Source organism: Hemitrygon akajei, chromosome 12 (genome assembly GCF_048418815.1).
Source record: "Hemitrygon akajei chromosome 12, sHemAka1.3, whole genome shotgun sequence".
Lineage (NCBI taxonomy): Eukaryota > Metazoa > Chordata > Chondrichthyes > Myliobatiformes > Dasyatidae > Hemitrygon > Hemitrygon akajei.
The window spans coordinates 26,436,706-26,452,633 of record NC_133135.1 but is presented as its reverse complement, the minus strand read 5'-3'; the positions used below and the strand labels follow the sequence as shown (position 1 = coordinate 26,452,633).

Below are 15,928 nucleotides of genomic sequence, written 5' to 3'. Positions count from 1 at the left end.
TATTGAAAGTGTTATCAAGTGATATTTTTCAGCCAAACCATTTCCACTGATTATAAACTTTAAATTCATCAGAAACTTTTGGTTCTTGAGATTTATTATATTCTTGGCTCAAAACCTCTACAACTCAGCAGACAGACGAGATGAAACTGAATTTGTGGTGAAAGTCTCTGTACTTGTTATCCAGACGAAATTTGACCAAGCAGGGAATCACAAAGCCTTACAAAAACTAAAGTCAATGGAAATAAAATTTAAACACTTGAGCCGCCACAACAGAAGGTGGCTGTTGCTGTTGACATCCCATCATATCAACCACAACTTAATGCTGGAAGAGTTCCGCAGACCGGTTTCCAAGGCCCAGCCTCCTTCAAATGCTTCATTAGTTAATTCTCTTCCATTATAAAGGGAGAAATGAAATGAGTTCAACTCTAACAGGACTTAAGAAGACAACTTGGTTGATTGCGCTACTCCCATTCACTCTTATCAACAATGGTACATCAATCCTCAGAATGCACTGCGGTAACTTGGCAAGTCATCTTTTGTCAGCAAGCATCCTTTCCTACTTTGAGGTTCAGAAGAGACATGTGCATGGACATGCCACCACTTTCTAGTCCCCTGCTCTGTCACATATATCACAACAAGGATGATAGCACCTGAGAAAGCGACACTTCTCAAGGACGAGTATGAATGGGAACTATGTACAGGTTTTATCATTCGTGCACACAACCTATAGTTAAGAAACGTGGAATTGTGTGAATTCAATGCAACACAGAGGTCCCACCCCACCCCATCCATTACACCAATTTGAATAAAAGAAGGTCAAGTAGCATCAAAGGAGTGGAGGAGTGGAATGAACGGTCAATTTTTTGGGCTGAGACACCACAATAGGACTGGAAAGGGAAGGGAACAAGACTGAATAAGAAGCTGGGAGTGGGGAGTACAAACTGACAAACAGGATAGGCACCAGTCTTCTGGCAAAGTGTCAATTATGAAATGAGAGCAGCTTTGAGGACTTCCAGTGAAGAAATGGATATGTAAGTCTTCCAATGGTCCTTTTATTCCTGAACAATTTATGTCTTATTCATCTCTACATCTCACCAAGTAAATATTCAGAGAAGACGATCAGAAAAATGGCTTGGTGCTTTCTCTGCAATCTTCAGCAAATGTAACACATGCCCCGCCACCTGTCCAGTCAAAAATTTGCTCGCTGTGAGTTGGTAAGCGGCCAGGAACATCCCAGGTATGATTTTTAGCCTTGCCTGAGTTAAGGAATTTCAGCCTGGACAATGAATCTCTGTAAGACATGGTAACTTCGAGTGTACAGACAGAATAATTTAAAAAATTATATCTTGCATTGATTTTATTTCATCGGTAGAGATTTAAATTTGGAATTTTTGGAGGTACATATCAAATACATATCATACATACACCTTTAACATGTTTACTGATTGTTGAGGAGGAAATCACTTGCTATCTCTGTTGTATTTAAAGGACAATGATACGCTACAGGCTCCTGAATGCAAAATGGACGTACATTCACAGATATTTAGTTGTGGTGATGTTAGCTAGGGGATAAATATTCAACAGGACTCTCCTGTTCTTTCTCAACTTATGCCATGTGATAATTTACAACCACCTGAACAAGGAGACACCTTCTTCAAATTTGGCACTCTGGGGAGAATAACTCCCTCTCTGCTCCACATTCAGCTATCAACTTGAATCAAGTATGCATGCCAGACTGCACTTGGAGTATTGTTAGCAGCTTTGGTCCACTTATCTAGGAAAGGATGTGCTGGCACTGGAGAGGTCCAGAGGAAGTTCACAAGAGTGATCCTGGGAATAAAAGCGTTGACGTATGAGGAGTGTTTGATGGCTCTGGACCCACTCTCCTTGCTTTATACTTATGACTGTGAAGCTATACGCAGCTCCAATGCCATGTTTAAGTTTTCTAACAGCATCACTGCCATGACCCAATCAAATGTGGTGACAAATCATCATATGGGGATATCTTGCTGAGTAGGGCCACAACAACCTCTCACTCAATATCAGAAAGACAAAGAAACTGATTATTGACTTCAAGAGGAAAGTGGAGGTCCATGAGTCAGTCTTCATTGGAGGATCAGAGGTGGAGAGGGTCAGCAACTTTAAATTCCTCAGTTTTATCATTTGAGAGGATCTCCCCTGGGCCCAGCATGTAAGAGCAATTATGAAGAAACCATAGAGCACCCCTACCTCCTTAGAAGTTTGCAAAGGTTTGAAATATCTAAAATTTTGACAAACTTCTATAGATGTGTGCTGGAGAGAATATTGACTGGTTGCATCATGAATTGGTATGGAAACACCAATGCCTTTGAATGGAAAATCCTAGAGGATATGGCCAAGTCCATCACAGATAAAGCCCTCCTCACCATTGAGCTCATCTACATGGAGTGCTGTTGCAGGTAAGCAGCATCCATCATCAAGGACCCTTCCCCCCTCCACACAGGCCATGCTCTCTTCTCACTGCTGTCTTCCTCATAAAGAAGGCACAGGAGCCTCAGGACCCATATCACCAGGTTCAGGAACAGTTATTACCCCTCAATCATCAGGCTCTTGAACCAAAGGGGATAACTTCACTTGCCCCATCACTGAACTGTTCCCATAACCAATGAACTCACTTTTAAGGACTCTTTATCTCAAGTTCTCAACATATACTGCTCATTTATTTATTATTATGGGTTCTTTTTTCTCTTTTGTATTTGCACAGTTTGTTGTCTTTTGCACATTGGTTGTTTGTCTGTCCTTTTGGGTGGGGCTTTTCACTGATTCTATTGGGTTTACTGTGCATGCCTACAGAGAACAAATTTCAGAGTTGCCTATGATGACATATATGTACTTTGATGTTAAATTTACTTTGAACATTTAACTTTTTGAGCATTGAACTTGCTAGCGTTTCGAACAATGAGGGCGAATGAGGGTGGATCTCATGAAAACCTATTGAATATTGAAAGGTCCAGACAGTGTGGATGAGGAGAGGATGTTTCCAATAGTGGGGGAGTAGAACCAGAGGGCACAGCCACAGAATGCTAGGTTGTCCCTTTAGAACAGAGATGGTGAGTAATTTCTTTCGTTGGAGCATGGTGAATCTATGGAATTCATTGCCACACAGGGTAGGGCTGTGGAGGGCAAATCATTGGGTATGCTTAAAGTAAACTTTGATAGGTTCTTGATTAATAAGGATGTCAAAGGTTAAGGGGAGAAGACAGGAAAGTGGAATTAAGAGGGATAATAAATCATCCGTGATGGAATGATGAAGCAGACTTCATGGACTGAAAGATCTAATGATTTACTGTAATGGATCATGAGCTCATGTTTTAGGATTGAAATTGGTCCCACAGCTTTTTGATTCAGCTGAGAGAGTTCTTCAGCTGAGCCAAGACTGATATAGTCCCACAGCATAATGCTACTTAGCTAAGGTTTCAACTGGTGCCTGTGGCAAATTAGGCTGCACAGCTTTAGGTTAGAAAGCTGAAAACAAAGTTTGCATTTTTCAGACTGCAAACTGAATTGGGTTTTTCTTGGACAATAATGAGTTTATCCGTTTGGTTTGAAATCCACTGCAATGGTTATTATTACACGCATGTCTTCTGTTAAATTACGGTAGGTATTTTATGAGGTTATTATATTGGATAGTGTGGTGTTCCAGTAATTGATTACCAGGCTCCGCACTTTGCAGGCAGTCTGTAATGAAAAGTGACGTATTGATTGGTTTTAAGGGCTGATAAAAATACTGCAAGTGAGAATGAAAGGTCCCTTTTTGGAGATAATACAACTTCAATACAATCGATAAAAGCCTGCCAGAGGAGCACGGACATTTTGCGGGATGTTGGGGGTGGGGAATATGAGTATTACCATTCAGAAACAGATATGATCAGAACTGATGCAACAGGGAAGAAAATTACCGGCTTGTGCGATTGAGGAAAACGCGGCGACCCGTCAGCAAACAGCGTCTAGCTCCCTCACCCACACATCCCCTTCCTTCGAGTTGACAAGGGGCAGGACATCCCAGCGAGCTGACGAATATCATCGATTCAAACAGCTCGGTCCAAAAATCATGCCCGGCACATGAACTTTTAGGACATGTTGTTTGAAACGGCGTGCCGATTCGAAGCTGTGAGTGTGTGTGTTCAGCCAGATGTTGAAGACACTGAGGAACATCAGTCCAGTGCACTGAAGACCCGGAGTGCTGGCAGAGAGACAGGGAGAGAGAAGGAGGAGGAGGGGACACTTTGCTGGTCTCCCAGTCAAGGGCTGGAGCGGAACACGTTACATTCATTTATTTCAGGCTTGGTTCGGCTGTGAGGGCAGCGTTTACACCAGAGAGGCGGTGGATGTACAATGTGCAGGCAAATCGGTCCTTTTAAATGGATAAGCCGCTTTAATGAGTCATTGAAAGTGGAGACCTGTCTGATGAATCCTGCAAGTGTACTGGAGCCATAGTTGCCGTGCCTTCGGAAGTGTGGAATATACGGAAATTATAAAACATCTAATACAAGGGGGTTGTGTTTTTTTAAAAATTTGTCAACACCAATACTCCATCAGCCCGACTCTATACTCCACGACCATGCTGTATTTCCAGATGGTTATAATGGCTGGGACCGTTATGTTAGCATATTACTTCGAATACACTGACACTTTCAGTGTTCACATCCAGGGATTTTTCTGCCATGACGATACTTACACCAAGCCCTACCCGGGACCCGATGAGGCCAGTGCCATTCCGCCAGTTCTCCTCTATTCTCTCGTCGCTGGGGTCCCCCCTGTGATGGTAAGTTTGCAATGGAATGGAAGAGCGAGGGCGCAACGGAACATAGGTTTCGCCCTGTTCTCTCGCCTCCACTGACCCTTAGATGTGCTCCCTGCGCGTCCCTCCGAGATATGCAGCTGCTTTTGTGTTTACGTCTAGAAAATGCTGGTTATTGTTCGTCCTGGAGCATATTCGTTTGGTAAAAGAATGAAATCCCCGCCATGGTTATAATTTGCCTAATCGCACGGAGGTCTTCAATACAGTTAACGCCCGCGGATGGAACAGCCGGTGTGTGTGTGTGTGTGTGTGTGTGTGTGTGTGTGTGTGTGTGTGTGTGTGTGTGTGTGTGTGTGTGTGTGTGTGTGTGTGTGTGTGTGTGTGTGTGTGTGTGTGTGTGTGTGTGTGTGGTCCCGAAGATTAACAACCGGCAATGTCTTCTCGAAGACCGATCAGTCTGCGAAGACTGTCTCCTTTCAGTGAAGCGGGTTTTCCTGGGAGTTGTGAATGAACGGGGTTGAGACAGTCTCGCGTTTCAAATGAAAAGTCGGGGTGCTGACATTGATTCACTGGAGAAGAACTGTACTGTACTGAAACGCTAGAACAAGCCTGGCGCGCACTCAGACACCTGGGGGCCGTGGTGTTGGGGGAGGTGAGAGAAGGTCATTAAATAAAACATGCACTCGGTGAGAGAAATTACGGCAACGGCTGCCTTAGTTAACCGGGCGGAACTTCACATTTATTGGTGTTTAGCAGGGTGGGTTTTGGTTAATGCATTTCGACCTGTCACTTTTAAAAAGTAAGCAGCTGAGAGACTAATTATTGCGGGTGGAAGTGGGGATTGCGAGCTTTCAAGGCGTTGACCTGGTTCATATACTCCTCCCTGGTCGATGCCAGTTCAAATATTTGGCAGGGTCCATCTGTCCAAGCCTCAATCGTTACCGCTGCCAGCTATAGAGCTTAGGAGACGTAGCAGTGTGGGGTAATGTCTGGGTTACAGACCGTGTGGGAGTGTTGGGGCTAGTGGGGAGCGAGAGCGATTGGAAGCGCTAGCCATTGGATCTAGTATCAGATTGTTTGCCATAGATATACACAAAATGCCACAATTATTTACTCAGCAGGAGTAAATCATCCAGTTACCAATTTGGATGAGGCTTAACGGGCAGATGATGAAGGGAGAGAGGAATGCCAACCAAACAAGCAATAGATCTGTTTTATATCCATTTTTATACAATGAATGAACTGCTTTTTGGCATTATACCCACAATACCTACTTGTACATTTGAGAGGAAGTGAATCATTCTCATTATTTGAATAGTTATAAGGTATCTTCTGAATAAATCACAATATAATCTTTTGGCAGCCATTTCTGTTTAGAACATAGGACAGTCTACTACAGGCCCTTTGCCCAATAACATTGTGCCAACCCTTTAATCTACTCCAAGACCAATCTAACTTTTCCCTCCCACATAGTCCTCCATTTTTCTTTCATTCATTTGCCTACCTAAAAGTATCTTAAATGCCTTTAATGTACAGTACTGTGTAAAGGTCTTAGTCGCATATATATAGCTGGGGCGCCCAAGAATTTTGCATAGTACTATATTTCTCAACATGGAGAGGAGAGCCAGTTGGTAAATCTGCTGGGGGCAAAGGATTTTGGGAATGGTGAGGGTGGAACATTGTGGGAAGGGTGCAGGACACCTGACAGAGAAGGAGTGCCAGGGGTGGGAGATGGAGTGGGTGCAGACCACACACACAGCCTTGAGATACCAGGCAAGGTTATTTAATACCAAACAATTGGTTTATTGATCATTACAGAATGTCTCTCTGGTGCTTCCAGCTCCCTCCATCTCCCTTCCCCTTTTCTCAAACATGATTCCCTTCTCCCTGTCCCATACCACTCCCAGTACACGATAGAAAACCATATCAAAATCGGATTTGTTTTCACTCACAAGTGTCATGATATTTGTTTTTATTTTGTGGCAGCCATACAGTGAAATACATAAATTACTGTAGCACTGTGCAAATGTCTTAGGCGCCCTAGCTATATACATGAGCCTAAGAATTTTGAAAACTACTGAAACTACTTCTACCATCAACACTGGCAGAGCATTCCTCACACTGACCAATCTCAGTGTGAAAATCCTACTTCTGACATCTCCCCCCATTATCTTCCTCCACTCACCTTAACTTCATGCCTCCTTTAATTAGTCATTTCCCCCCAGGGAAAGAGATGTTGGCTGTCCACTTATTTACTCTTATTATCATGTACACCTCTACCAAGTAACCTCTCATTCTCCTTCTCTCCAAAGAGAATTTACTATGTTATAAAAATAAGTAAATTGTTCAAAAGGTGAATAATCTGGCAATGTTCATGGTCATTTCATAAATCTGATGGTAGAGGGGAAGAAGCTGTTTCTAAAATGTTGTGAGTGTGGGTCTTCAGGTTCCTGTACCTCCTCCCCAAAGGTAGTAACATGAAGGGGGCATGTCCCAAATGATGGATGCCACCTTCTTTAGGCACTGCCTGTTGAAGATGTCCTTGATAGCGGGAAGGACTGAGCCAGTGATGGAACTGGCTGAGTCTACAATCCTCTGCAGCCTATTGTAATCCTGTGCATCGAAGGATTCAAAGCAGGTTGTGATGCAATCAGTCAGAATGTTCTCCACTGCACATCTGCACTGCACATTTGAAAGAGTTTTAGGTGGCATGCCAAATCTCCACAAACTCCTAATGAAGAAGAGCTGTTGATATGCTTTCATTGTGATTGCATCAGTGTGTTGGACCCAAGATAGATCTTTTGAGATGTTGATATCTAGCAACTTGAAGCTGTTCACTCTTTCCACTGCTGACCCTTCAATGAGGACTGTGTGTTCTCCCAAATTCCTCTTCTTTAAGTCCACAATCCATTCTTTGGTCTTACTAACGTTGAGTACAAGGTGTGATGATTGTCAGCAAGGAGGAGATGATAGTACACATTTGCACCAACTGCGGTGACCCAATGAGGAAGTCTGGAATCCAGTTACAGAGGAAGCTACAGAAGCCCAACTTTTAAACTTGTTAATTACTACTGAGTGGATGATGGATCACCAAGCTATAATCAAAAAACAATAGCTTAACATACATTTTTCTGATGTCTAGGTGTTCCAAAGCTGAGTGGAGAGCCAGTGAGACTGCATTCATTGTAGAAATTTCTGATAACTTTGTCATTTGGGGAGTAGGTTCCTGATCCCTACAACCCTTTTTATGTATGCATGCTTACTGATTTCACTCCTCTTTGATCAGGGATAAATTATAAGATTTACAGTGGACTTTTCTCTGCAATTCAGTCTCTGTTTCTCCATATCCACTTAATTAATTAATTTGCATTTTATAATTTCAAAAGTTTAATTTGGATCCAAAAGCAAACCCATGCAATTTTCCCTTATATTTTAACACTTTAAACACTTTTATAATCATAATAAAATTATAATGTACCCATTCACATTACAATATGATTATTTACCAAGTTCAATGCCCAAACGCTACAGATGGAAATAGACAAAGACACAATGAAATAAAGACTAACCTTCATTTGTTGATTTATATCAATGGACAACTAAAGCCTTTCCTTCACCATGCCTCAGTTTGTTACTATTGAGTAGATGGTCTGATTTACCTTTCTCTATTTGTACAGTACATAACAACACGTTTAACCATTGTTTAATCAACTCTATACTTCATATTTCTCTAAGTCTCTTTGACTTTCATTCTTCCTTTGATAGTTATAAATATCATTCACACACTTACTATGGTTCTTTTTGTTAACTGCATAATTGAATACACAAGTCTCTATTCCTTCATACACGTCAATAAAATATCTGGTGAAAGATTAATTTCATAACATAGATTCAGTGGGAATTCTACTTATCATAACCCATCAATAACTGTATGTCCATTAATATAGTACCTCTAACATCGCTAAAAGAAATGCAGCCAAATTATGGGGCTGGAATAGATTACATTGACATTTGCTGTTAATTTTCAAAGTTCAAAGTAAAATTATTACCAAAGTAAGTATATTTCACCATATGAGATTCACTTTCTTGCAGGCATTCACAGTAAAACAAAGAAATACAACAGGATCAATGAAAAACTACACAAACAAGACTGACAAACAACCCATGTACAAAAGAAGAAAACTGGTGCAAATAAAAGAAAATAAATAAGTAAATAGATAATACTGAGAACACAGGGCATAGTTCTTGAAACTGAATCCTTCGGTGCAGGCTCAAAGGGCCGAATGGTCTACTTCTGCACCTATTGTCTATTGTCTTTGGTTGTGGAATCAGTGCGTTTGAGGTGAGTGAAGTTGTCCACACTAGTTCAGGACCCCGATGATTGAAGGGTAATAACTGTTCTTGAACCTGGTGGTATGGGTCCTATAGCTCCTGTACCCCCTTCCCGATGTTTGATATTCCTTGAAATAGTTTTCATGCTTCCTTTTTGACCAGCTTATTGGTTTTCTTCTATTTATCTGGATAAAGCTCTGCAATAATTTTCTGTTTATATTTCCCAGTATTTGAGTAGGCTTTTATTTTCATATAGGAAGTCTGAAATATCTAGGATACTTCCAGGGCTCCTCAACATTCATGACTATGCATATCCCTTCCTGTCATTAGCACACCACCATCATCCTATTATGTTGAGTTGCTGTTGACAAGGTTAGCTGACTGAAGATTTACTACATTGAAATCATGCACACTGCTTACTGATGATTAGTAGCCTATAGAGAATAACATGAAAATAACGTTTACTTTCTGGCCTCCTTCAAGCTTTCCAGCCTGCTGTATAATGCTGGTCAGAAAGAGATTCTTAGAAATTTTTCCCACTATATATTGGTCTTCTGCTTAGCCTTTCATTGATTAAAAACAAACAAATATTTTTTCAACAGACCTAAATTAGTTTTGATGGAATATAATACTAAGGCAATTGACAGGATTAACACCTGCCGTCAATATAGTTTTGGCAACTAGCCATGTCAGGGTCATCTTGGCCCAGTTCCTCAAGGCAGGGTATTAATACACTCTTCAGCTATTTACTTAATGTCCTGTCCCCTTTCCCAAGTTCAGAAGTAACGATTTTCTTTGTACAAAGTTCAGCTCAAGTAATAAAGCACACAATGCACACATCCAGATAAAAAAGATAACATACAACCATAAAGTGTATACTTTCCATATTCTAACCATCCATATAATAGCCAATGTCTGCCTTTCATAAGATATGGTCAGAATAACGACCCTTGATAATCAATGGCATAACCTCATTGCTAATTTGCTGAAAGGTTGCAGGTAACCAGAAAATCATTTAGACATGTTTCTGAACTCTTCAGCATCTGTGCAGATTTCAAAATAGCTTTTTTCTAAAAGGTGTAACTGTCCTTATAACTCTTTAATGCTTTTACAACTCTTGGGCAAGCCAAGAAGTAAATGGCATACTTTCTGTTGGATGTCATTTTCAAGACATCCTGTTAGTTTCTAAGGATGGGTTAGACACTCAAAGAAAGTTAGTTTTTGAGAATTATTGGCCATCTACGGTAGAGCTCTATTCAGGCCATGAAGTTTGCCAATCCAGTCCAGTTCTCAAGTGGAAGTCAACTCCAAAGAAAACATGCAGACTGTTTATGCTTTCCCCCATTTTCAATCATTAAAATATGGGATAGTACTGGTTGTCTGAAGAAAGTAGTCCAGAGTCAGACAGCATTTACACTACTAAATACTACTCTACTGGTATAGTCTCTGCTATAAGCAATTAAATAAGAGACCCTATCTCCCTTTACATCTTCATATCTTGCTCCTCTCATTACATTTACCCTCTATTTTGGCTATTCTCTTTCATGATAATTCCCTCTCTATCTGATATCTTTGTTTAGCTAAAAAAAAATTAAAAACTCTATTGTATTTCTTTATTTTCCAATAAATACCTCAAATAAAACATCTTATATGTAGTATAAGGGAGCATATATATACTTTTGATAATAAGATTACTTTGATTTGTTTGCCCAGCCAACCACATTGAAATCAGATGGCTGTTTCAATTAAGATCTCCATTGGCTAAATCCAGGAATGCAGTTAATTACATATACACCAGCTGAACTCAATCCTGCTATTAGGTGTGATCTTCCTCAAGCTACAGAGTTATCCGTAAGTAGACTACTTACAAAATAGAAGTGTGTCCTTTTAGAATAGTGAAGAGGACCAACTTATTTGGCCAGGGAGTGGTAAATCTGTGGAATTCATTACCATAGGTGTCTATAGAGGCCAAGTCATTGGGTATATTTAAGGCAGAGATTAATTGATTTTTGATTAGTCTGGGCATGTAGGGGTACAGGGAGAAGGCAGGACATTAGGGCTCATCAGCCCCAATAGTGGAGCAGACTTAATGGGCCAAATGGCCTAATTCTTCTCCTATTCTTTATGGTCTTATCCAAGGTTTGAAATTGACCTTACTCTCTATATATACAGAGAAGTACCACTGTCCTGTATCCTTTGCATACACTCTGTGTGCATTTACTTAAGTTACTAACTTACAATAGTGCACTTTATCATATATTGAACACTTGCCTTAATGAGTACAGTTGCAACAACACTTAAGCAGTTAAATGCCATTTTAAGCAAAGTAGCCCGCTTAATTAGTGTCATATTCATTGTTGTGAGAGCACAACATGGACTGCAATGGTAAAGCAGAAGATCTATTTCCATACTCCCAAGGGCACCAAGTAATGGAGTATTTTTGATTGCTTTCATGGGGATGCATCAATAGAGGACGAATAGGCAAATGTTGGTATGAATTTTGCTTATGTTTTTGCAATTTCTGTTGATAAGCAAAATAGTATGTGAGGATGTGTCCTAATATCATCAAATTACAATGAAAATTATCTTGGTTTGGATATGAAGAATGTGTTGTTACTAGAGTGATATTCTTTGTTTGCTGAAAACAGTCGGCCTTTAATGTACCGTTTGAAATAAGCTCTGATGCATTGTGTTGTTTCCAACTGCTGTATTTTCCCACATATGTTTTGATCATTTCAGCACTGCCATTAAGTTCTTCCAGTAGAATTAATACCATTTATATGCTCAGAGTACACTTAAAATTGAATGTTATTTAAAATATTCTCCTTGTACTGAATTTTTATTTGTTGGCATGAATGAAGATATGAGTTTATTGCATTGTTGAAAATCTTCAACAAATGAAAATATTTTTTAAAAATAGCTCAATACAGCATTGATGCTATTCTATAGTGGAGGAGTCTAGGACCACTGGCCAGAGCTTCAGAATAGAAAGGCATCTGTTTGGAACAAAGATGAACAGGAAATTCTTTTTGGTGAATCTATGTAATACATTTTCGCAGATGGCTGCTCAGGCCAAGCCATTAGGTATATTTAAAGCAGAGGTTGATAAGTTCTTGTTTAGTAAGGGTGTCAAAGTTTACAGGGTGAAGGCAGGTGAATGGGGTTGAAAGGGATAATAAATCAGCTCTGATTGAGTTTTGGAGCAGACTTGATGGACGTAATCACCTAATTCTGCTCCTATGTTTTGTGGTTTTGTATCATTAGTGAAATCTTCCATTTTACACACAAACGTATTTGTTGATTAAGAAAGCTCCTTAGCCACAATCTTAAAATGATGTTGCTTTTCAGTATTTTGGTTATGGTTATATTTAAATGTTTACAATCTATACTGTTCATGATTTTTTTTTAAATTTACTAACATTCAACATGTATTTTAACTGTTTAAGAACAAACCATCATGCAATGGTAAACATGTTTATTTCCTTGGGTAACAAATGACTTGAGGTACTGTCTTATTTAACAATGCTTGCTTTTAATTAGGGAAGGGAAGTGGATGAGAAAATTTATTTTTTTAGTAAAATGTCAGAATAGTGTGGCTGTTTTGGCTGTTGAGGAATTAGTTGCTTGCAACTAGCAAATCAGAAACCACGTTTGTCAAATGAATTGTAGGTAGTCCCAAATTGTTGCATAATTACTGCATGTAGGCAATAAAATTGAAGGTTTTATATAATCAACATGGCAAGAATATTTATACAGGACTTCTTTATGACACAGTTAATTGCATCAACTTTTGTATATTCAGTCAATTTAAGAAAGACTGGAATTCCTATTAACAAAAGACAACTCCAAGTTGCCAGAGTTATAATTCCTTCCAATTTAACTCCTTAACTACCCAGGTCAGCTGTTTGCCTGTGCAAAAACATTTTATAAAAATTATTCAGATGAATTGGATTTATGACTAATACTGTAGCAGAATGTTTACTTTTCAGTAAACACTTTTGTGATGATGCAATCAGACTGCTCATTTCTAATTCTTATGCCTGTTTTATTTATTTAAATATTTTGCAAATATCAGCCTAAGGCTCAACCTCTGGAGAAGCATCATCATCACAACATCCCACAGAGCCGCTGATTCTCTTATAAATGATGTCTGACAAATACTTCATTCAAACGTAAATGTGGAGGATAAAGATAATGTGTACTTTTTTAGAAAAGGGCCAGCAATTATATTTTAGCATTCCATAATCAATAAAATTCCATTAAATCCATAAAATGCTGAACCAACCTGCATCATAACTCAAGTGAAACAGCACCTGATGTTATTAGCTGTAGTCAAAATATCTTTTGCAGCACTATTCAAAAGATTGTCATAGTCTTTCATACCAGAAAAGGGTCTATAATGATAGCATTTAGTTCCGAGCTTATGGATAGCAACAAAAACTGTTGCCCTTAATAGAAGAAAATATTCCATTGTGTTTACAGGAGAAGAATCGGACAATAATTAACAAGCTTACATGCATCTTTTATTGCAGCCCAAGGGTTTTTCCATACACATAGCAGCAGAATTAGGCCATTCAGCCCAATGAGTTTGCTCTGCCATTCGATCATGGCTAATTTATTTTCTCTCTCAACCCCATTCTCTTGCCTTTTCTCTGTAACTTGTAATGCTCTTAATAATCAAGATCACATCAAACTTGGCTTTAAATTACCCAATTACTTTCAATTAACTACAGCCATCAAAGGTAATGAATTCTACAGATTCACCACCATCTAGTTAAAGGATTTTCTCCTCAACTCTGTTCACAATGGATGTCTTTCTATTCTGTGTGCTATCTGGTCCTAGACTCTCCCACTATTGAAAACATTATCTCCATGACCAGTCTATCCAGGCTTCTCAATATTTGCTAGGCTTCGATGTGATCCCTCCTTTTTTCTTCTAAACTCCGTTCAATGCAAACCCAGAGCCATCAAACACTCCCCATATGTTAACCCCTTGACTATTCATGGATTCTTCTTGTAAACTTCTTCTGGACCCTCTCTAACGGCAACACACCCTTCCTTAGATATAGGGCCAAACATTGCTTGCAGTACGCCAAATGTGGTCTCATCAATGCCTTAGAAAGCCTCAGCATTGCATCCTTTTATATTCTAGTCCTCTCAAAATGAATGCTAACATTGCATTTACTTATTATACACTCAACCTACAAGTTGACCTTTCGAGAATCCTACACTGGAACTCCCAAGTCCCTTTACACCTCCGATTTCTGAATTTTCTCCCCATTCAGAAAATAGTCTATGCCTTTATTCCTTCTACCCAAATGCATGACCATACCTTTTCCTACGCTGTATTCCATCTTCCACTTCTTCACCCATTCTCCTAATTTGCACATACTTCTGCAGACTTCCTGCTTCCTCAACACTGCCTGCCCCTTCATCTATCTCTATTATCTGTAAACTTGAGTATAGAGCCATCAATTCCATTATCCAAATCATTAACATATAATGTAAAAAAATAATGAACCCAACACCAAAGTAGCAGAACATCACTAGTCACTAGGAGCCAATCAGAAAATCCCTTCTTTATTCCAACACTTTTCCTCTGACTATTAGCTAATCTTTTGACATTGTGATTATTCCAGTCCTCTGGAAACATTCCAGCATTTAGGGATTCTTGAAAGATCAGTACTAATGCATCCACAATCTCTTTAGTTCCCACTTTGAGAACCCTGGGGTGTAGTCTGTTTGGTCCAGGTGACTTAACTGCTGCGCTTTCAGACCATTTAGCTTCCCCTTAGTAATGGTGAATACACTCAATTCTGCCCCATGACACTCAAATATCTGACATGCTGCTGGTGTTTTCCACAATGAAGACTTGCATAAAATACCTACGCAGTTCATCCGCCACTTCTTTATTTCTCATTGTTACCTCACCAGCATCTTTTTCTGGTCGTCTGGTGTACACTCTCAACATTCATTTACTCTTTATGTGTCTGGAAAAAAAAAACTATTGATGTCCTATTTTATATTGTTGGCTACCTTGCCTTATTTCATATTTCATCTCTGTCATTGTTTTTATAGTTATCTTCTGCTGTTTTTTTTTAAAAAGCTTGCCAATCCTCTAACTTCCCATTATATTTTGCTATATCGTATACCCGCTCTTCTGTTTTTATGCTGTCTTTGACTTCCCTTCTTATCCATGGTTGCCTCATCCTCCACTTCGAATGTGCTGCTTCTCTGCAATGAACTGACCCTGCATTTTCTAAAATACTCCCAGTCATTTGTTTTTATTTAGCGATACAGCACGGAGTAGGCTTTTTCAGCCCCTTTGAGCCCACAACCCCGTTTAACCCTAATCTAATCACAAGACAATTAACCTACCCATTAAGTCTTTGGACTGTGGGAGGAAATCGGATCACCCAGGGAAAGACCATGTTTTCTATGGTGTGGATGTATGGAGACTCCTGACAGAACGGTGCCAGAATTGAACTCTGAACTCTTAAACCCTCTGAATATAATGCGTCCCTTCCACATAGCCCTTCATTTCCCCATCATCCATGGGCTCACCTAGTTTCTTAAATGTCCCTATTGTAGATGACTGTACCACCACCCCAGTGGCTCATTCCATGCACCTACCACTCTGTGTAAAAACCACTTGTCATTTGTGGAAAGAACATTCTACCTCTGTCATCCCCCTATACTTTCCTCCTGTAACCGTAAAACTATGCACCCTCGTATTTGCCATTTCTGCTCTGGGGAAAAAAGTCTTTGGCTGTCCACTTTATCTATTGCTCTTATAATCATGTATATCTCTAGTAG

General features: G+C 39.6%; 1 protein-coding gene across 3 annotated transcripts in view; it reads left to right on the top strand.

Moving 5' to 3' along the window:
• Positions 1-3,884: 3,884 nt before the first annotated feature.
• plppr5a (phospholipid phosphatase related 5a) overlaps positions 3,885-15,928 on the top strand; it is a 200,239-nt gene continuing 188,195 nt past the window's right edge. For 2 of the 3 annotated variants that reach the window (XM_073062749.1, XM_073062748.1), the window contains exon 1: positions 3,885-4,804. In XM_073062749.1, the coding sequence (XP_072918850.1) occupies positions 4,601-4,804 (204 nt within the window). In that variant the 5' untranslated portion in view covers positions 3,885-4,600. Of the gene's footprint in view, positions 4,805-11,489; positions 11,604-15,928 lie in introns of those variants that run through there. The other variant, XM_073062750.1, reaches the window with a different exon arrangement.